The sequence below is a fragment of the Sebastes fasciatus genome, chromosome 12 (genome assembly GCF_043250625.1).
Source record: "Sebastes fasciatus isolate fSebFas1 chromosome 12, fSebFas1.pri, whole genome shotgun sequence".
NCBI classification, from domain to species: Eukaryota; Metazoa; Chordata; class Actinopteri; order Perciformes; family Sebastidae; genus Sebastes; species Sebastes fasciatus.
This window is the reverse complement of record NC_133806.1, coordinates 27,172,036-27,194,115: the sequence shown is the minus strand read 5'-3', so window position 1 is coordinate 27,194,115 and position 22,080 is coordinate 27,172,036. Positions and strand designations below refer to the sequence as shown.

The window sequence follows — 22,080 nt, the reverse complement described above, 5'->3', positions numbered from 1 at the left end:
TGGTAATCGACAGGTGCAGCGCTTCGTTTCCAAAATGATGTAGGCTTACAGAAGGGCTGGGACGATACACCTATCTCCCAATACTGTCACGATACTTGGGTGCCGATTCGAATTATTGCGATTTTTGTTAACTTTTTTTAACACTAGACCATGGGGAAAAAGTTGAATCATACACTTTAGGGACTTTTACATTGGAAAATATCTAAATTAATACAGTTAAAATGTTTGATTTCCAGCATGTATGTAGTCAGAGATATCCGGAAGTCAAATATATCAGTCGTTGTCAGGCATTATTTATTACATTATTTTCAGCAACCTAAAAAGAAAAGAATAAAGACATTTCTCTCACAAATTAGTGGTATTTTCTTTTTGATTTATAAGGGACATGAAATGTTTTATACTTCTGGTGAATATAATCCAATCAATCTTATTTCCATATATGTATTTTGTATATACAGTTCCCTTTGTTAACATCTTTTTTGGAAAACCGGACGTATTCACATGTATATACTTCCTCTAACATCTCCAAGGTGGTCTCTAGCTCTCCCGTCAGCTCTGTTCTTTTTATGCATCCATGGTCAGCTCCATCGGGGCCGTTTGAATACATTTAACATAAATGTCAGTATATGGGTGCTCTACAGTTGTAAAGTCGGCCTATTTGACCACAGAGATGAGAATGACGGCTGGCTTGACACCACGTTACCGCAATATGATAACGTTTCCTGTCCATGACAGAGTTAGAATGCAGCTTTAACCGTGATGTCTAGCTCTGCTTTTCCCGGCCATGTGTGAAACCCAAAGTGTCTCCATACTTAACTGTATGTGTAGTGTTTACCACTTTGGATTTAACATGTGAGGGTGCAGGTCGTATCCACGAGGACCCTCTGTCGTTTTTTCCTTTTTTGTTTCGGTTCACGGTGGCTGCTTGCCGTTTTGGTTGAAGGATACGGAACGGAAATGCCGTCACGTTACTCAGATTACACCAATAAAAGCAGTAACCTCCTTATACCTCCGCATAGACTGAAATTGAGCAAATATATATTTTCTGGCATTAAAAAATCAATTTCAAAATCGTAAAAAAAAAATTGCGATGCATAGGTGAATCATTTTTTTCCCCACCCATAATTTCCAAGAATTATTCTGCTCAATGCTCCATTCTAAGTAAGGGAGGGGGCTGGCACATATTGTCATTCAAATATTACAATGAGGTGAACATGAGAAATCCTTTACATTAGTGGTGTAACGATATGTTTTTACAACAATACGATACGTATCATTTTTCACGGTTCCGATACGATTCAAGGACGATATTTGGCTCATCTAGAGCGATACGATATGATACGATTCAATGACTTGAAATCAATACAGTAACTTTTTTTTTGTTGCCAAAAATTCAATCAATGTGACTTGGAAATAAATAGCTGGATACTGGACTGAATCTGGACTGAATGATCTGAATCGTAACCCCTGTATCATCATACATATCCAATCACCAGATTCTTGCCAATACACAGCGCTAATAAAAAGTGCAACTTGGGTTTCATGGAAAGATTGGTCGTGTTGCCGTTGTATATTATCTGGCCTTTGCATATTCTGCAAACAGCGAGCGATTTATCAAGGACATCTCCCTTTTTGCAAAAGCCAAAATGTTTCCACATACTGGACCTCAAATGTGGCTTGAAATTTTCTCGCTCGTCTGGCTCTTTCCCGCCATCAGCCATGCTTCGTTTTGTTGTCGTCTTTCTGAGGTTGGTGCTGCTGGCGCATATTGATGACGTCATACAGGGAGAGCAAACCGGAGTAACGTTTAATATTTCTTTACTATTTAAGTGCTAAAAAATACATCCATATAATGTTTGTCGTGCTTAAATACATGTTGCAATTCTTGGTATTGATACAGTCGATTATTTACCTTGCAAATTGATTTGGGATCAATATACGTCCCCCGTGAAGGACAACTTACCGAGTACCTATTGATGTAGTAGGATTGTAGGAATATAAATCGTTGCACCCCTACTTTACATTTTTATTTGGAGTCGTTATGTCTTAGTTAGTTTAATGGTCAACTTTGCATGTGTAATGTAATAAGTGAAACTGTAGTGATTGTGTGTGTTTCATATAATTTAGGAAGCTGGAGCCATGGGTTTCTCCTTCAGCCTTCGATGAACTGAATTAAGCTGGACCTGCGCAAATCAGCCAAGCTGCCCCTGCCTACAGTGGGGGCTCCCCTCACCCCATCGCCCTCTCCAGCTATGGCAGGCTTCAAGCGGGGCTACGATGGCAAGATTGCCGGCCTGTATGACCTGGACAAGACGCTGGGTCGTGGCCACTTTGCCGTGGTCAAGCTGGCGCGCCACGTCTTCACCGGGGAGAAAGTGGCGGTGAAGGTGATCGACAAGACTAAGCTGGACACCGTGGCCACGGGCCACCTTTTCCAGGAAGTGCGCTGCATGAAGCTGGTCCAGCACCCCAACATTGTGCGTCTGTATGAAGTGATAGATACTCAGACCAAGCTCTACCTCATCTTGGAGCTGGGCGATGGAGGGGATATGTTTGACTACATCATGAAACACGAGGAGGGTCTGAATGAAGAGCTTGCTAAGAAGTATTTTGCCCAGATTGTCCATGCTATCTCCTACTGCCATCGGCTGCATGTGGTGCACAGGGACCTGAAGCCAGAGAATGTGGTGTTCTTCGAGAAACAAGGGCTGGTCAAGCTCACTGACTTTGGATTCAGTAACAAGTTTCAGCCGGGGAAGAAGCTGACAACCAGTTGCGGATCTCTGGCATACTCTGCACCGGAAATACTGCTGGGTGATGAGTACGATGCTCCAGCCGTAGGTATGTAAAACATGCACTCTGATGAATGATGCTAAAGGAAATGAGTCACAGTGTTAAGTAGGAAATGGCAGAGTGATACAGTGCAGTACTACCAGACAGGATTTGAGCTAGATCTTTTGATTCAGCTCATTTATGAAAGTCTGGTGCTTTCACACAGGCATGGTTGTTCATCTTTTATGATCCATTGTTTTAAGTTATGGACCTGGCTTGTTGCCTGTGGCATCAACCCAGTGTCCAGTTCACCTCCTGGAAAGCTTGTCCCTGTGTCAGAACACAGGCTTTTGGCATCAAACTACACAGGACATCTTTATCAAAGTCATATTAAAACCCAGCTTCAGCACAGTGGTGTAATGAGGTTGGCAGAGTGGCTAACACCTGTTTCACACATTTTTGTCACACTTTGCTGTAACACCTCGGCTGTTAGTTTGCTTGCAGAGCCTGAACACGTGTTCCCCATGGCTTGTTTTGTGTTTAGATCGCCTCAATCCCATGCCAGGGCCCTGTGCAACAGAATATGCAGAGTTGGACTAAATATCAAGCTGTGTGTTCCAGTAGCATTATGCTGCTAACCGTACTTGACGCTGATCATTTTGCAGGAGGCCATGTGCTACAAGGTCAGTTCTTCTAGCACTGATGTCCGTGGGTGTCCCATTGCACTAAATTAACTGGCTCATTGATTTTCTATGAGGGTTGACAGAGTGCAGACAAACAGATTGTGTGTCCTCCCATTACTGATATGATATCTTTCACATCAGGTAGCTTCAATGATGGCAAAAACATAGGACTAAGTCCAGCTCTTGAATTGAATAATGAGATGTGCCCGGTTAAGCTTGTTTTTCGGCCGGTGTGGTTGTTTGTGTGGTGCTAATCTCAAAGGAGTCTGAAATCGGTCTCATGATTGTTTATGCGTGTAGAAAATGCTTTCAGAGGCAGTCAACTAGGTATTATTTGCTTCCCCTTTTTTGGTCACGGTTCTCACAAACAAAAGAGGTGCGGCACAGGCAATGAGGAAGCTGTGGTTACTTTCTCATGAACTTTATGCACACACAAATCCACACATGCTCACTCATCCTAAGAACTTTGATATGGTTTGTTTGACCCTGGAAAGTGACGTGAAGGAGGTAGTATATTGCTCTGCAGTGCTGCTCTGTGCTATTTGAGCAATTGTTCATAGAGGAAGTCCATTGCAGTACTCCTAAGAAGTGACTGGAAGCTTTACCTTGTCCTAGAGCTAGGTGATGGAGGGATTTATCAGGAAACAGGAAGAGAGTCTGAATGAATGGCTGGCTGAGAATGCTAGATTGCTCTCTTGCTGCTGGCTGCATGTGGTGCATAGGGAGCTGAGGGTCAGGGTGCGTGGGGTTCTTACAGATTTCTGACCTGTAGTATGAGCTGTGATATGATCAGCTATGTAGAACTGGATTTTTCAGTTAAATTTTCTTGAATGTGCAGTTAAGGTTTTTAATTAAAAGGTTCCCACTTGGGGACCGTTACTACAGAGTCAGATTTTGTGAAGGTAGAAGTAAGTTACCGCTTATATTGTTGTAGTCTGAGTAACATGATGTCATATCCGTCCCGTATCCTTCAACCAAAACAAACCGCAGCAGGCCGGAATGAGAAAGAAAACGGCGGAGGGTCTGCGTGGATACAACCTGCACCCTCACATGTTAAATCCAAAGTGGTAAACACTACACATACAGGAAAGTATGAAAACACTTTGGGTTTCACACATTGCAGGAAAAGCAGAGCTAGATATCATGGCTAAAACTGCATGCTAAATCTGTCATGGACAGGAAACGTTATCGTATTGCGATAACGTGCGGTCAAGCCGGCCGTCACTCTCATCTCCGTGGTCAAATGGGCCGACGCTACAACTGTAGAGCACCCATATACTGACAGTTATGTTAAATGCATTCAAACAGCCCCGATGGAGCTGATCATGGATGTATAAAGAGAACGGAGCTGACGGAAGAGCTAGTGACGACCTTAGAAGTTAGAGGAAGTCGTGTGACTACGTCTGGTTTTCAAAATAAGGTGTTAACAAAGGGAACTGTATATACAAAATACATATATAGAAATAAGATTGATTGGATTATATTCACCAGAAGTATAAAACATTACATGTCCCTTATAAATTAAAAAGAAAATACCACTAATTTGTGAAGGAAATGTCTTTATTCTTTCATTTTTGGGTTGCTGGAAAAAATGTAATAAATAATTCCTGAATATGACTGATATATTTGACTACAGGACATCTCTGACTATATACCTGCTGAAAATCAAAAGTTTTTACTCTATTAATTTAGATATGTTCCAAAGTAAAAGTCCCTAGAAGTGTATTATTCAATTCTTCCCATGGTCTAGAGTTAAAGAAGTTTACAAAAATCGTAATATCAATACTTGTAGAATTGCAATACTTAAAAATCGCAATACATTTCGAATCGGCAACCAAGTATCGTGATAGTATCCAATCAGGAAATAGGTGTATTGTCCCAGTCCTAGTAAATAAAGGCAGGAGGGTCTTTATTGTGAAAGAAAAAAATATTTTCTTATGACAAACGTGCACTCGCTGATTTATGATTTGTCCAACACTTGAAGTATTTAATATCCTTTCTTTAAACCTACTGCACTGTTGAGGTCAGCATCTGAAGACTAGAAGTCCTCAGTTATCTTCACAGTAACTGTATTCCCTCATGTGCTCTTATGTAGCTGTATATGCCTTTTCCATTCCATGAATTTGTAGTGAACCACCATCTGCACTGGTTGCACTAAGAGGCTGTTTGCCACCCTGCACTACTCAGTATTATTGATAGTCACTGTCTGTGTGCAGCTCACTGTACTTTATTGTGCTGAGCTGTGCTCTCTGCCAGGTAGTTGTTGTGTATGTGATGCAATTAGGCACTGATAGGAAAGGTACTACTTTTGGCTGTGCTATACAGCCACAGCCCTCTGCAGTTGTTGTGTTGAGAGTACTTGGAGCCATTGATGGCCACTCTCTGGTGCTGTGTTGTCTTGTCTGTTCTCTTCTGTGCATCACGGTGCAGTTTAGTTAAGTGTTGCTGTGGCTGCTGTAGGGCTTGTGATGCTGTGGTCGGAGCCATTAGCCTTGTGTGTTTGTTGCTCTGATAATAAGTGTAGTGAGGTGAAAGTGCTTATTGTTTGCACTACTGTTGTCACGATACTGGAATTTCTAACTTCAATGCAATACTTTGAAAAATATTTATTTTCAATACCATGGGGAAAAATTGACAACACAATTTTTATTAGGGCTGTCAATCAATGGAAATATTAAATCCCGATTAATCGCACAATTTTTATCTTTTCAAAATGTACCTGAAAGGGATATTTGTCAAGTATTTAATACTTTTATCAACATGGGAGTGGGGCAAATATGCTGCTTTATACAAATGTATGTATATATTTATTATTGGAATTCAATTAAGAGCACAAAATAATGACAAATATTGTCCAGAAACCCTCACAGGTACTGCATTTAGTATAAAAAATATGCTCAAATCATAACATGGCAAACTGCAGCCCAACCGACAACAACAGCTGTCAGTGTGTCAGTGTGCTGACTTGACTATGACTTGCCCCAAACTACATATGATTATCATAAAGTGGGCATGTCTGTAAAGGGGAGACTCGTGGGTACCCATAGAACCCATTTTCATTCACATATCTTGAGGTCAGAGGTCAAGGGACCCCTTTGAAAATGGCCATGCCAGTTTTTCTTCACCAAAATTCATTGTAAGTTTGGAGCGTTATTTAGATTCCTTTGTGACAAGCTAGTATGACATCGTCGGTACCAATGGATTCCTTAGGTTTTCTTTTTTTATCTATATTTATATTTATATTTTTATCAACTGATTCCGTCTGTGTTTTCTGCATCGTAGAAGTCACAGGGCCTCACATTAACTCACATTTGCAGCCCAAGCCACAGAAAGGTTTTCTTTTTAGGGCGAAGCCCTTTTTATCCGCTAGGCTTACTTTGAGCTAAATATGAAGGGACATAAAAGTGAAGATCATCTGTATAGCTTAATCGAGAACCACATTCCTTGTCTTTGCATTTCTTCTTCGTATAAATCACAGTTGAGGCAGGATAATGTGCAGTGATAATTAGTTTCATTACAGAGGGTGATGTCTTACCTTCATGTTCAAACTGATAGTGGAGACAGGCTAAAGCTTGTATTGAGAGGTTCAACATGTTCTTAAGGTGATGGAAAGCCCTTGACTCCCAAAAGCCTTCCTGTCTTCATGTACCTATTGATGATCCATATCCACCTCCTCACCGCGCTGTGTGCCCGTGCCCTGCAGAACTGTTGAGCAGGCCTTGGCGTCTGCACCACGAGGGCATCAGAACTGTGTCTCTAGAGAGCAGCCAGAGGGGCTCTTAATTGCAGTCCTGGTTTCTGTTGCCTGCTGCCAATAGATGGGAAGAACAGTTAATCCATGCTATTGTTTGGATTGGGCCAGGAGAGGATGAGAGGGAGGCAGGACGCAGCGATTACACAGTCCTGTGTTGACACAGACTGGCTTGCTTTGATTAGAACTCATTCATCTGGTTCTCACCACTGGGCGAAAGACCAGCCTCATTATCTGTACCATTTTCCTCCCCAAACAAAATAAATGTTTCCACTAGAGTCGGGTACAAGTAATAGTTTACATAATTACTCCTCGGGTAGATGTGTTTAGTCTTGAATCATTCTTGTGAGCGCAGAATGAATAACTTAATGATGACAGAAAAACTTTGTCTATATACTTAATGTGCACATACATTTTCTATACACCCAGGGGTGCTGCATGGCCAAGACGAGTTAAAAAAAACGAATTCCCTGTGCGAGCAATTAATCTCGACTGAACTCCATTATGTTATTACTAGGGCTGTCAGTCGATTAAAATATTTAATCGCGATTAATTGCACATTTTTTATCTGTTCAAAATGTACCTTAAAGGGAGATATGTCAAGTATTTAATACTCTTATCAATATGGGAGTGGGCAAATATGCTGCCTAATACAAATGTATGTATATATTTATTATTGGAAATCAATGGTGGTGGTGACAGTTGTGGCTGTAGGCATTATGTTTTCGGGTTGTCCGTCCGTCTGTCTGTCTGGTCCATTCTCGTGAACGCGACATCTCAGGAACGCCTGGATGGAATTTCTTCTACTTCGCATTTCTGCACTTAACATAACAAATATGCTCAAATCACAACATGGCAACCTGAAAGCCCAACAGGCATCAACAGCTGTCAGTGTGCTGACAATGGCCATGCCAGTTCTTCCTCGCCAAAATTTAGCGTAAGTTTGGAGCGTTATTTAGCCTCCTTTGCAACAAGCTAGTATGACATGGTACCAATGGATTCATTAGGTTTTTCTAGTTTCGTATGATACCAGTATCTTCACTCTAGCTTTAAAACTGAGCCCATTACAACCTAAAAATCACAAAATCACAATTTGCGTTAATGTGTTAAAGAAATTAGTGGTGGTAAAACAAATCTTCACTGACGTGTTATTATCGCGTTAACTTTGACAGCCCTAGTAAATACTTGATCTGTAAAAAATGTGAATAACAACCCCTTCTATCTTTGTTTCTGGTTTGCTTATTATATAAAGCACTGGTCCTTTTGACTCATGTGTTAAACGGCCAGGGTCACAGAAGGCCTTCTTTCATTACCATTAGAGTTTATCCAATGGGAACAGAAGAGATGCAGTATAACACTTGTATAAATGTTATCTGGCTTAGCTTCAATGTTTACACTTGCATTTCCGTCCCAGTAAATCTGTCTTAGCTCCTCTTTGGATTGCGTTTCATGGATTGCTGTCAAGTAGCACTGTGTTGAAAGTGAACCCTGGTGTATGACGGTAATACAGGGCTAACGGTTCAGTAGTACAGCCACTGTGAATAGGAGATGATATGATGCAAAATGAGGAGTTGTGTCCTTCTTATGAATTTGGACTATGCACACAAAACAAAATTCAAATTTACATTGTAGGTTAGATTGTGAGTGCAGCACATTGACAATCAACATGCTGTTTATTTATCTTTCAGCTGCATTTTGCTCAGTGCATGGTGCATTTTGTAATGGCAGACCAGAGACCAGGATGGAAAGATGCATACACAGGCACACACAAACATACACACTCTAGTACAACAGTTTTCCAGTCACGTAGAGGTGTAAAAGAGGCGTGTGCTAACATTATGTGTTGCATAACTCAGCATAACTGACTGAAGGTTTGGAGGAATTGTGCATGGACAAACAGGTCCGTCAGGATTTTACTAATAACCATGACTTTGTTCTGCCCCAGTAACCCATGACCCTGGATCAGTAAGCCAGTATGCACAATAGCAACTAAATGCAATTCAGACATCATCCATTTTATTAATTAAACCTGTGCTTTTCATACTGTGACATGTCAAAATGTCTTCTTTGCAAAAGGCCTATGCTGCTGGTTTTCAAGTAATTGGCCATTTTTTTTGTAGCTTTATTAGCTAATACTGGTCACTGGCAGATAGATTACATCACTAGTAGGGCCACACAATTATGGCCAAAAAAGATAATCACAATTGTTTTGATGATTATTGAGATCACGATTATTCATAGATTTCAGGGACAATATATTTTTATTTTTACTTCATATTTAAATATACAGAGCACTGCAAAAGAACATATATTGCTAAGGAGTGAAAGTCAATTGTTCGTTCCATTGCAACATCAGCGCCCAGCAGCAGAGCTAAGCCTCTGCCGTTTTGGACTGAAAACAACTACCGGTAAAACGTCTGCCTACAAAGTGCCGTACAAAAGTAAAACAAAATTAAGCCAGTTCTGATGTTGGATCTTAATTTTGGACTCTGCTGTACAGTTATCCTTATCAGGTATCAATTTCTTTTCAACTTCACAGAGGCTAAGCATGTCTGCAGCCAATATGCATCATTGTTGTACAAAATGTTGGTGTGCTGAACTTTTCTAAACTGTCATACCAAAGATATTTAAAAGTCATGGGAATTGGGGAAACAAGTGGTTTGTGTTGTTTGTCAACACAGTTTTTAGAGGGTATGTAATAGACCTTCTCAATCAATCTTATAGGTACCTTTACAATACTATGAATACAATGAAAAGTATGACAACTGGTTAGCTCTGCAGTTTGATCCATGGTGTTCCTCATCTTAATGTTTGACATCCTGCTTGACAGCATTGTGATACTTGGTCTGGTATAATTGTTGTTGCTGCAATTACCTTCATTGACCACGGACATGGAAGTGGTATGAAAATGTGTTTCTGACTATTACTGAATAGATGATCCAGTCTTAATTAAGTGGCTGAGAAACTATGGGCCTATAAAGCCGGTTAGACTGTCATGGGAAATGTAAGTGTGTCTGTTTGTGTCCTACTTAAAGTCTGTGAGGTGACACAAGAAGTAGTGAAGCTGCATCTCAAGGGAGAGAGGAAGGCTGTGGAAGGATGTTGCATGTGAATGAGGATGGGAATGCCATAAGACATACATCATGTTCTATTTCCATTAAAACCAATGTTATTCATGACACCAGGAGTTGGCATGTCTGGTATAGGTCTTACCAGGCTGAGTCAGGGCTGGGCGAAATGGAGAAAATCCAATATAACAATATTTTTGACCAAATACTTCGATATTGATATTGCGACGATATTGTAGGTTTGACCATTGATGCTTTTACAAAATATTTACGCAATGAGATTATTGATAAGTTATCATCAGTAATGTGGACATAATGACTAAGTGGGTAAAGGCAAATAATAGAACTGCTGGAACAGTCGGGTAAGTTCCGAAACTTTACAGTAATGCAGCCCTTAAAACCAGGAAAAGACGACACTTATGCCATATTACAATATCCAAAATCTAAGACGATATCTAGTCTCATAACACGATATCTATATAATATTGATATATTGCCCAGCCCTTGGCTGAGTTGGGTCGATTTTTGTTTTTACTGGACCAGTCCGGTGTACAAAACTAAACCAGTTTGATGTTAGCACCCTTCTGACCAACATCTTTGGTGGAGATGGCCTCATCTGACTCAGAAACATTTATAGGCACCTTTATTCCAGTTTATAACCATTTACATAATGAAATTACCTATGTGTAGGCCTATGGGAACTTTCAAAACGCTTAAAATGTATTATTGCGGCGCCAAAAGGCGCGGTGAAAAATTTTGGGTGCACCTAAATCATGTGCTGGTGCACCTACACCGTGCACGTTGTGTTTGTTTACTAGAAAGTTCATGTGTTTTTTGGGGTGGCGAGATGAGACATGGCAAAGTTAGTCTCAAAGAAATCTAAAACTGCACTAATATCGCAACATTTTGGATTTGAAACTGACGAAAGAACCGAAAAACAGACGAGGCAAAGTGTAAACGCTGCAGGAGTTGTTACATTCCCATTCTTGGGCATCAAATCGAGGTCCGAACCAAACCGTGGATTTGGAGAATCATTACACCCCTATGAATGGACCCTTAAACCTCGTGCATTAATTTCAAAGCATAAGAACGCAGTAAAAGACGGTGGGTAACCTGATATGCCTTTGCATTACTGTGTGTGTGAAAGAGTGATTTAGAAAGCCAAGGAAGGATTGAGGCCTACTTAGGCACGGTGGCTAAGAGAGCAAGTGTTCAGCTGTCGGTCAGTTTTGGTGGGGATTAGTCAAAGCTTGCCGTGCTCCCAAGACACCAAGAGAGACACATACCAATGTATGGGAAGACAGGTGGCAAAAGTTGTGAGCTGCCCTCAGTCTCAAGACATGAGGACATGCTCTGAGTCAAGCTGCTAGACTTCATTTCAGGATGAGAGCTTACATTGCTAACAGGCAAATTAGTCGCAATATTTCATAACTTGGAGAAAAAAGCATTTGGTTTATTTATTATAGATATAGTCGCGCTAATCAGAGTTCCTCTGCAATCTGTTGACATAGCTGGCTGGCTGTGTGTACTTTTAGTACATGTTAGTGCATGTGAGCGTGCCCCACTCATGGCCGCCGCTCTGCACTGCTCTCATAATGGCCATGCCAGTTTTTCCTCGCTAAAGTTTGGAGTGTTATTTAACCTCCTTTGTAACGAGCTAGTATGACATGGTTGGTACAAATGGATTCCTTAGGTTTTCTAGTTTCATTAAAAAAAAGAGCCCGCTACAACCTAAAAATCGCAAGTTAGTGGAGTTAAAACAAATTTGCGTTAACGCTTTATTATCGCGTTAACTTTGACAGCCCCAAAAATAACATGTAATTCTGATCTTGTAGTTATCACATAGTGCTATTAATGCTCACTTATCAGACCATTCAGTCTGATCTTAAAGTGGTCTTATCTTTCATCCTCTGCTGCCCCTCCACCTCCTCCACTCTCATTTTCTCTGCTGAATGATTTACCTACAAGTCCCAACTAGGCACAATTTAAGGACCTGTCAGTAACAGTATATTGAGGAGGGTATCAACTTCAATTGAGTTGAAGAATATGTGAGGCTAGTCAATAAAACAGTCATCAAAAATGACCAGACATTCATCTTTGGCGCAACAACAGGATCCAGGCCAACTAGCCAGCCTGTAAGTTACAAACATGTTAGTCTGCATATCAACCAGTCATCAGTTAGCATGCCAAACAGTCAGCTAGGCCGACCCAGTGGCCTGTGATGATACAGAGTGATGTGTCTCATTGCACACAGCAGCAGCACCACCTCTCATTTGTCGTGGATCACTGAAAGGAATAATTACACTTAATCACCTGTGTTTCCATGCCTGCTCGCTGCCCTTTGTCTACAGTGGAGTGATACTGGGATAATCCAGCAGCTATGGCTTTGGTAAGACCAACATCAGATCCTTTCCTCAACTCCCTTCAAAAAGTCCGGATTTAGTCTGTGATCAAGAAAAAGACTAATAGAATGTGTCTGTGATGAAATACCCTAAAACCGTCACTCCCATGTCCACTGGCAGTAGAAAGAGGTACTGACAGCAAATGTGAACTCATTGGACTGATTCACTGTTTGGCTGCTCACCAAGAGCTGGCCAGATGCAGTACAGTGCTGGCTGCTTTATCCAGGATGTGAACTTTTGGATAAGTCAGCCAGAGAGTGCCTGTCCTACTCAGCAGCTCATAGTGTGTATTAATAGTAGATGTGTCAGATCCAGAGCACAGCTCAACCTGTTGCACTGTCGTTAGGGAAGTAAGGGAAGGATGAAGGAAGAAGATGACGACAGAGGAGTACAGGAGAGGACAAGCTAAAGTGAGATGGAAACATGTCATACTGAGGTTGACATATCACACACACTGACCATGCTGTAAATTCTGGCTGACTTATACAGTATAATTTATAGTACATCACAGTATTTTTGATATTTTCAATGGTAACAGTGGTACACCATGATGCTGTATTATCTTGGGAATGAATGCTGATTGTAACCTTTCCCACTGAAGACAAAAGCCAGATGTTAGTGGGTTTTTTGCCAGTGGGAAAGGGGCTTAAGTAAAATATTGAGTGTGTATTTTATATATGGAAAGTGCTTCTTTTTTTTTTAACACAATCCCACAAGTGCCCACAGTGTTTTGACCACACTATAACACAGTTTTAAAAAGCATTGGGACTTGATAACTTTAGTAGTGTTTCTAGTTTTTGAGTTTAAAGCGATTAATTTGAGTGTTTCTCAGTATTGATCTGGTCCAGTTCCTTCAACACGGTCCTGTCATTTCAAGCTACTTTGTGGTTTATCAGAGCAAATCGCCTGAATGCAGAGTAGGGAGAGGAAAAGATGCCAAGAGACAAATCCCACTGTCACTAATTAAAGCATCATGGTGCCACTGTAATGCAGAGAGGAGGAGGAGGAGGAGGAGAGGATGCTCAAGAGATAGCACATGTATGTGTGTGTGTATTTGGCGAGGAGGAAGACAAGATAAGTGAAACATGGTGGGGTCCAACACCAAAAACTACAACTTAGGAAAGGTGAGTTAGGGAAAAAGGGAGTGGTGGTTGGGCTGTTGTGGATTTTACTTAATATATCCTGATTTTAGTGCTGTATAAACAAGCTTTATTGTTAGGCTACTAATAGGTATATTGTTGCTTTTTAAATGAGAGAGAGAAAGATGACAGTTTTGAAACAAATTAAATACTTGCTTATTATTAAATGCAGAACAAAGAAGGGCAATGAGGCGCAGCGATCTTTAGCTCATACGCTTTCGTTGCGTCTGGTTGCTATGAGGACATTGTCGTTGTTCAGCACTTGTAGTGTGCATGTTGGATGTGACGATGTTTGTGGTCTTTGTCCCGCCCCTCCTCCACTGTGATTGGACAGCTCGGTAAAACGTGACAGTGAAGAGTACAGCGTTTTACCCAAAGTTGATTAATTTTCAACTCTCGGCGAGAGTTTTAGAGGGGTCGAAGATTGGGAAGGAGCGAGATAGCTGGTATGAAGGATGGGAGGATGATGGTGCAGGATGCCAGGACGATAGCTAGCTATTGGATTGAGGTGTATGATTGTAGAGAAAGCCTACAATATAAAAGCAAATAAGTAGGTTTGAGTAAGGGAGGGGGAAGGCAAGTAGAGGATAGAGGAAAGAGGGGCTGGGTTCTCCCCCTCCTGTTTCCTCTAAGAGCATTGTTTGTTTGTTGATGCTGAGATGGGAATACAGAAAGAAAGTGCTATTTTCATTTTCATTTCCTTATTGTATTTATACAAACAGAATAATTCATGCTGTCATTACCGACGGCTTGAATTACTGGTGCAAATATGAATTCAAGCTTCTTCTTGTAAATCACTTGAGAACATTTAAAATGTAAATGTTTAATATAGACTTCCATGCCAGACTGTGTGAGATGGAAAGATTATAGACGAATATTGATGTGTAGAGCTGCCATGTTATTTTGTGCCAGAGGGCCTGACAGAGGCACGTTTCTGTCTCTAAATTGAGACGGGGAGAGTTGCTATAGTAACGGATGCTGCTGTGAGGGAGCCAGGTGTGAGGTAGTACGCCTGTGGCCCTGGAGGTCTCTGGCTCTGGCCCTCTACTCCCCTCCCCTCTCCATCTCTGGCTCAGGTCAAACTTGGGCACATATCTACAAATGCAGACTCATGCAAGAGACAATGTTGAACACTCACACAAATAAATTGATAGCACAAATGAAAAGATAACCTGAGTAATAGCGGTGGGGGAAAAAAAATCGATTCGCCTATGTATCGGTCCGTCTTTACCAGCATTCATTTTGAGACGTCACCCACTTTTATTGTCTTCCAGTGTCCGTAGCATTCTCTGAGATGTCCAAATGATTACTTGGTCCATTTACTACCAATCACTTTAGATGCCACAGTTGGCTAACGGCATAACAAGAAGCAGTAAAAGTGAAGAATTGTTAAATGAGAATGAAAAGTAATTCAAACATGCTGAATGGAGGCTCTGAACAGGATAAAGGCTAAAGAGGTACTATGCTTTTGTGTGAAATTCAGGTTTAAAGCGAGTATATTGTGCAGTGCCCCCAGGTTTCAAGGCTAATGTCACACACTGACAGTCTGAGACGATGCTTGAGCTGTATTTGCATGTGTGTGTGTGCATTTTTACAGTTGACTGCAGGCTATAGCGAAATCATTAGCGCATTGAGACGTGTCAGGAGGATGTATGTGAGGAGGGGGGGATGCTTCATGAAACTAGCATCATGACAGCGTTTCATCTTTTTCCAAGGACTCTACTGCCGTTGCCTGAATTCCTCTCCCTTTTTCCTTAACACATAGTTAATGCTATACTCCTGGGTTGTTTTTGGGAGTGCACTAGTGGTACAAGTGGTTGCTGCCATTACAAATTGAAGATGGGCAGATTTGGAAAGCTTACAGTACAGATAGAGATCCTGGACTCTTGATCTTGTGTGATGCTTCTAAAATGTTTATTTTGAACCACATCGATTTTACATGGAACAAAACCCTCTTTTATGCTGAAGGATACATTTCCTTAGTGACATTTTCAACCATTGATTTTTCTAAATAGAATCAGACCATGCTCTATTCATTTCATTGTCAACACAAGTGCCACTTCAATCTCAAGAATCTATCATTTGGAAAGTTTTAATCCCTTTTTTGATGGTCTCAAGTCTGCTGAAACACCAGACTACAAAGGCTCAATAGTGTCAGACAACCCTGATATTTTGCAGCACAGACCGAGCGCTCCCCCGAACCCCGTATAAAAGCAGAGCCGTGCTCGATGAAGCTTCAGACAAGCCAGCAGAGGAAAGCAAAGTGCAGTAATGGCTCTCCAGACTGAGGACAGTCAGTCACTAACAAAGGCTTTGAAACTACAGCCCAAGATGAGATTCAGACCTTCTATCAATCAGACACTTTCAAACAGGAATGCTGTATTTGACGTGAGACAATGAGCAGACGTTCTACCTAGAGCCGTTCTGGTGTACGAGCTTAAACCGATTCGATTTTATGCAAACTGTCTGAATTGGCATTCATCATCATGACACGTTCTGGCAAATAAAAAAGTAGCCGACATCAGCAACGTGTGCCGACGGTTTCACGGCGCTACATCCAACTTGTATTCCATTAGTAATGACCAATATGACAACATGATTAACATAATATTATTTTTGTTTTAGGGCTGTCAAAGTTAACGCGATAATAACGCTTTAAAAATTTGTTTTAACGCCACTAATTTCTTTAACGCGTTGACGCAACTTTTTAGGGTTGTACCGGGCACAGTTGTAAAGCTAGAGTGAAGATACTACTATCATATGAAACTACAAAAATCTAATGAATCTGATGAATCTAATGAATTATGGTACCAACCATGGTATACTACCATGTTTCGAAGGAGGCTAAATAATGCTATAAACTTACGCTAAATTTTGGCGAATAAAAACGGGCATGGCCATTTTTTCAAAGGGGTCCCTTGACCTCAAGGTATGTGAATGAAAATGGGTTCTATGGGTACCCACGAGTCTCCCCTTTACAGACATGCCCACTTTATGATAATCACATGCAGTTTGTGGGCAAGTCATAGTCAAGTCAGCACACTGACACACTAACAGCTGTTGTTGTTTGTTGGACTTGGTTTGTCAGGGCCTTAAGTCGTTGCAGTAACTCTCTGCAGAGCTGCCTCCTCTGTGCTCACTGTCTTTTTCTACTTACAGAAGTAACCAGATGAAATTGTCTCAGATGAGTTTCTCTCACTCACCCACTCATGTTCTCTCTTTCTGTCTCTTGCATTTTTTAGACTTGTCGGGTGGTAGGTTACATAAACATTGTTTAAACATAAGTAACATTAAACAAAATCCCTTAGAGCTAAAGAGCTAGCAATAGCTAACTTTAACATAAGCTGTCATACTCCAGAGCATTTAGACTGGGTAGCGCATGGCAGTCCAGCTACAGTAACTCAGTTGAACAACAGTCTACCTTGCAGGTCACAAAATGCTTTGAACAAAAATAAGTAACAGATTTATGTACAAATGCAAAGGCTTTCTAGCTTATTCTATCATAATTACAGAACTATAGAGCATTGTAGACGCTAGAGCCAAAACAATTAGTCGATGGTTAAAAAATGAATTCAAAACTATTTTGATAATCAATGAATCGTCTTCTTTTAAGCAAAAGTACCAGAAATTCATGACTTTTCGAATCCAGAAATTGTCCAGTTGTGATAGTAAACTGAATATATTTGGGTTTTTTGCTGTTGCTTTGACAAAACAAGCGATCTTATGACGTCAACTTGCTTTGCGGGATTGTCACTGCGACGATTAGGATCAGCGATTTAATGAACATGATCTGACACCACCACCAAGAAGTACTGGATGCATGCTATATAACCGAAATTGCTGAAAGCTTGTCTTGGAGCAGCGCGTTGATAAAACACAGACATAATTGATCTTGAGGATTTGCATGTTGAGCGATTATATACGCAACAGTAAACCTGCTGTCTCCTACATGTGGAGCTGCAGCAGGGCTGTCTGTGACAGCGGCTCTACAGCCGTCACCCAGAGTGCTCTCTTATCTGCCTGCCAATGACACTACCATTATGTTGATGTGATGAGAGCATGTGTGAGTGCTCTTCTGGTTGACAGCTCCGTATATGTTGGTGACAGCCTCGAGAATTGAACACGTGACTACGGTGTGTCTGTGTATGTTCCTTCTGCATGTCTTCTAATCTTCCAGCTGTACGTTTCATATGAAGATAGCTTGAAAACGGTTGTCTGATGTGAAGCTCAGTAACGGACAAACTGAAGACTCTTTTTGCATACTTCAAAATGATAGAGTTGGCTGTGTTCCCAGTTTTATCTGCTGTGTGTTATCAGTCTGTACTTTACTAAAAGTAAAATTCATCCGCTGTATGTAAACTGGTTGTCAGTAAACTTTTGAGAATTTAAATTGCTGTGAGCAGATGGTATAATCAAGCAATAGCTCATGACCAGGGTTTTTCCTGCATAGAGAATTACGAGGCGGATTGCACTTGATGGATTTCTGTCATTTGTAACTGCAATTGCGGCATTACGCAGATGTAGTGGCGCTGTAACATAATCAGCACAGTGAACCAGGAAAGGCGCTGCCAAAACTGCCAAAGAAGAAGAAACGAGCCGTCTATTTAAGTAAACAAAACTCATTTTCCCTGCCGTTAAATGTTTTTATTTTTTTTTTTTACAAAGTTTATTTCTGAATTTTGTTAATGCAACTCTGACAACCCACTGCACAAACATGTTTGGACTGATAGATAGCTGGCGTTTATAAATGCCGTTGCAAGCGGCAGTCAGCGTTTGTGAAAGCCGCTCCTCACGCCATGAACAGTTTCATCACTTTAATGTTGCAGCTGGTTAAGGTGTTTGTTTTAAGTACTTTACATGCTTAATAATGATATACTACTAAATAATACACCACAGTTTATTAGTTGATTTATATTTAGTGTTAAGAATCTGAATCTGCACATAGCTAGTAACTAATATTGTCAAATAAATAATTGAAGTAAAAAGTACAATGTTTCCCTCTGAGATGTAGTGGAGTAGAAGTGGGCTATAAAGTTTTGTAAAATAGAAATACTCAAAATACAAGTACCTTAAAATTGTACTTAAGTACAGTACTTGAGTAGCCTACAGTCCATCACCGCTAGAGCACAACATTGTTTACAAGAGCACAAGATCTAGTCTCTTAATTTTGCTTTCGAAGTGCACCAGATCGATCTATGCCTTTTTTTTTGTTAAGCGGAGGTGTGTTACTTGGCGTGGCGAGGATGTTGCTCCACTTTCTCCGGAGTTTCGGGTTGCCGATAGCTCTGGAGAGAGGTTTCACACTTGTATTGAATCTAATCGGGAGATAGGTGTAACATCCCAGGCCTACTGAACAGGTAGAAGTGAGGTGAGACAGTGCGGCTACTGGTGTGAAATAGTCCCCTTTATGTGTTGCTGACACTAAGTGTAAAGTGAAAGCAAACTTGTTGTTCTGGTCATAAGCGATTGTGACAGTTGGAGGTCTGAACACAGTGAGGAAGACAGCAAGAGGAGGATTGTCATAAAGCATACAGCAGCACATCAAATTGTTCTGCTATGACCCAGATCCTTTTTAGGTATTGATTTCTTTTAAGCCGCCCTTGCTGGAGTTAGGCGCAGCCAGACTGCCAGGCATCTTCTTCTCAGTAAGGTATAAAGAAAGCAGCTGCCAGTGGGAGATTAGAAGTGTACTTATTTAAAAAAAAAAAAAAAAAGATTCAAACAATTCATGACATTTATGTTCACACTTAATTAGATATCCAGGCTTAAGTTGAAACATGAAGAGGCAGGGAAAATAAATACATGTATCTTTTAACAGCCTCACAAACAACAAATCGAGTGTTTGCTTAATTAAACAGGCTCTTTAAAGCAAATGTTTAAAGCACTCTCCCAGAAAGCTTTATGGGCTGTGAAGGATGGTTTATTTCTTAGCACATCAACCTGTCCCTCAGATCAGACGAATAGCACTTTGGCTGAAATGAACAATTCCACTGCTTGGGTTTCAGGCCAAGGTTGCCATGTCTGCACGCTAGAAGGGCACTTGGTCGGAGAGCCCAGTGAAAATATAGCAGTGAATGCATCTTGATATTAGGGGTGGGAAAAGAAATCGATTCACCTATGTATCGCGATTGATTTCTCTAATGCCAGAATCAATATATTTGCTTCATTTGAGTCTATGCTGAAGTAGAAAGAAGTTACCACTTTTATTGTTGTTTTCACACGTTGACAGAAAAAGCAGAGCTAGATATCCTGGCTAAAGCTGCATGCTAACTCTGTCATGGACAGGAAACGTTATCGTATCGAGTTAATGTGCGGTCAAGCCGGCCGTCACTCTCATCTCTGTGGTCAAATCGGCCGACGCTACAACTGTAGAGCACCCATATACTGACATTTATGTTAAATGCATTCAAACGGCCCCGATGGAGCTGATCATGGATGTATAAAGAGAACGGAGCTGACGGAAGAGCTAGAGACGACCTTGGAGAAGTTAGAGGAAGTATACATGGGTGACTACGTCCTGTTTTCAAAACAAGGTGTTTACAAAGGGAACTGTATATACAAAATACATATATGGAAATAAGATTGATTGAATTATAGTCACCAGAAGTATAAAACATGGCATGTCCTTTATGAATTAAAAAGAAAATACCACAAATTTGTGAGGGAAATGTCTTTATTCTCTGATTTTGGGGTTGCTGGAAAAAAACTAATAAATAATTCCTGACAATGACTGATATATTTGACTTCAGGATATCTCTGACTACATACATGCTGAAAATCAAACATTCTTACTGTATTAAGTTAGATATTTTCCAAAGTAAAAGTCCCTAGAAGTGTATTGTTCAACTTTTTCCCATGGTCTAGTGTTAAAAACATTAAAAAAAATCCCAATAACTCGTGATATCGAATCGCAATACTTGTAGAATCGCAATACATATCGAATCGGCACCCAAGTATTGTGAAAGTATCGAATCGGGAGATAGGTGTATCGTCCCATCCCTAATTGATACTGGCAGTCCTGAACGTCCATAGAGTATAGACTTTATCTGATAGTCACACAGAATTAATTGATTGCTTAACATGCTGGGAGAATTAAGCATTACATCTGGAAGACGAGACTTGAAATCGGAATATCAAATCGCAATACATAAAAATCGGCACCCAAGTATCGTGATAGTATGGAATCTGGAGATAGGTGTATCGTTCCAGCCCTACTGGACACAGCATGCATAAGGAAGCAGCTGTGGCAGACAGTGGTCCAAGGGTTTAACTTGTCTTGTAAGAGCAGAAACGCAAGCAAAACACAGGCTGTGTATCCGTTTAGAGCATAATTCCCGTTTCCTGTCTGACTTCCAGATGGCGTTTGTTCTGAGAGTAGGCAAAAGTGAAAGGCATTAGTAACACTGAGCCACTGCTAAAGCTGGACAAATGGAGTGTTCGAGGGACAACAGAAGCAGTTGATGGCTTTGTCTAAAATGAAAAATGCATCAGTTGGGTCACTGTGTCCCCATTTAAAAAGCACCAACCATGTTTTGATTTGACAAGTTTGTGTAATGGCTATTAGCCAAATAGAACAAGCCTTTCCTTTCAGGCATGTTAATGCACCAAAAAGCTGCCTGAATACAAGATGATATAATGTCCAAAGAACAGCTGGCGTTACATTTATAGGTGCTCACTGTGCTCAACATCACAACATCTGCAATACTTTGGAAACCTACGACAACTCTCCTCCAGCCTGCACTGATGTCTCCTCTCCAGTTGAAATATGAACAGACACAGGAGTAGACAAAGGTTAGCTCAGCATGATCAGCTCGCTGCTCAGTGTACCAATTAGGTCTCTACAATGTGTTGGCTCTGCCTCTGTTTCCACACTGAGGAAGGCTGTGGCTGAGCGTGTGTGCAAACACATTACAGCCAGCAGAAATGTCACTCGCAGTCTCATAAATGATGGACTTGAGCCCCCTTGTTTACGTTGGATTTAAAATGTGAGGGTGCAGGTCATATCCACGCCGACCCTCCGCCGTTTTCTACTTTCTCATTTCGGCTCGCTGTGGTTTGTTTTGGTTTTTGATGGATACGAAATGGATATGGCGTCACGTTACTCAGACTATAACCATAAAAGCGGTAACTTCCTTCTACCTCCGCATAAACTCAAATGAAACAAATAAATCGATTCTGGATTAAAAAATCTATTTAAAAATCGCCACCTCTCCTTTCCCACCTCTCGTGTCCAGTGTTTACATTGCCTTGTTATATCACTTCTGC

At 40.9% G+C, this 22,080-nt stretch overlaps 1 protein-coding gene across 1 annotated transcript in view; it reads left to right on the top strand.

Moving 5' to 3' along the window:
- snrka (SNF related kinase a) overlaps positions 1 to 22,080 on the top strand; it is a 46,063-nt gene that overhangs the window by 1,096 nt on the left and 22,887 nt on the right. Inside the window, exon 2 of the mRNA XM_074654460.1 lies at positions 2,128 to 2,841. Coding sequence (XP_074510561.1) covers positions 2,253 to 2,841 — 589 coding nt within the window. The 5' untranslated portion in view covers positions 2,128 to 2,252. The remainder of the gene's footprint in view (positions 1 to 2,127; positions 2,842 to 22,080) is intronic.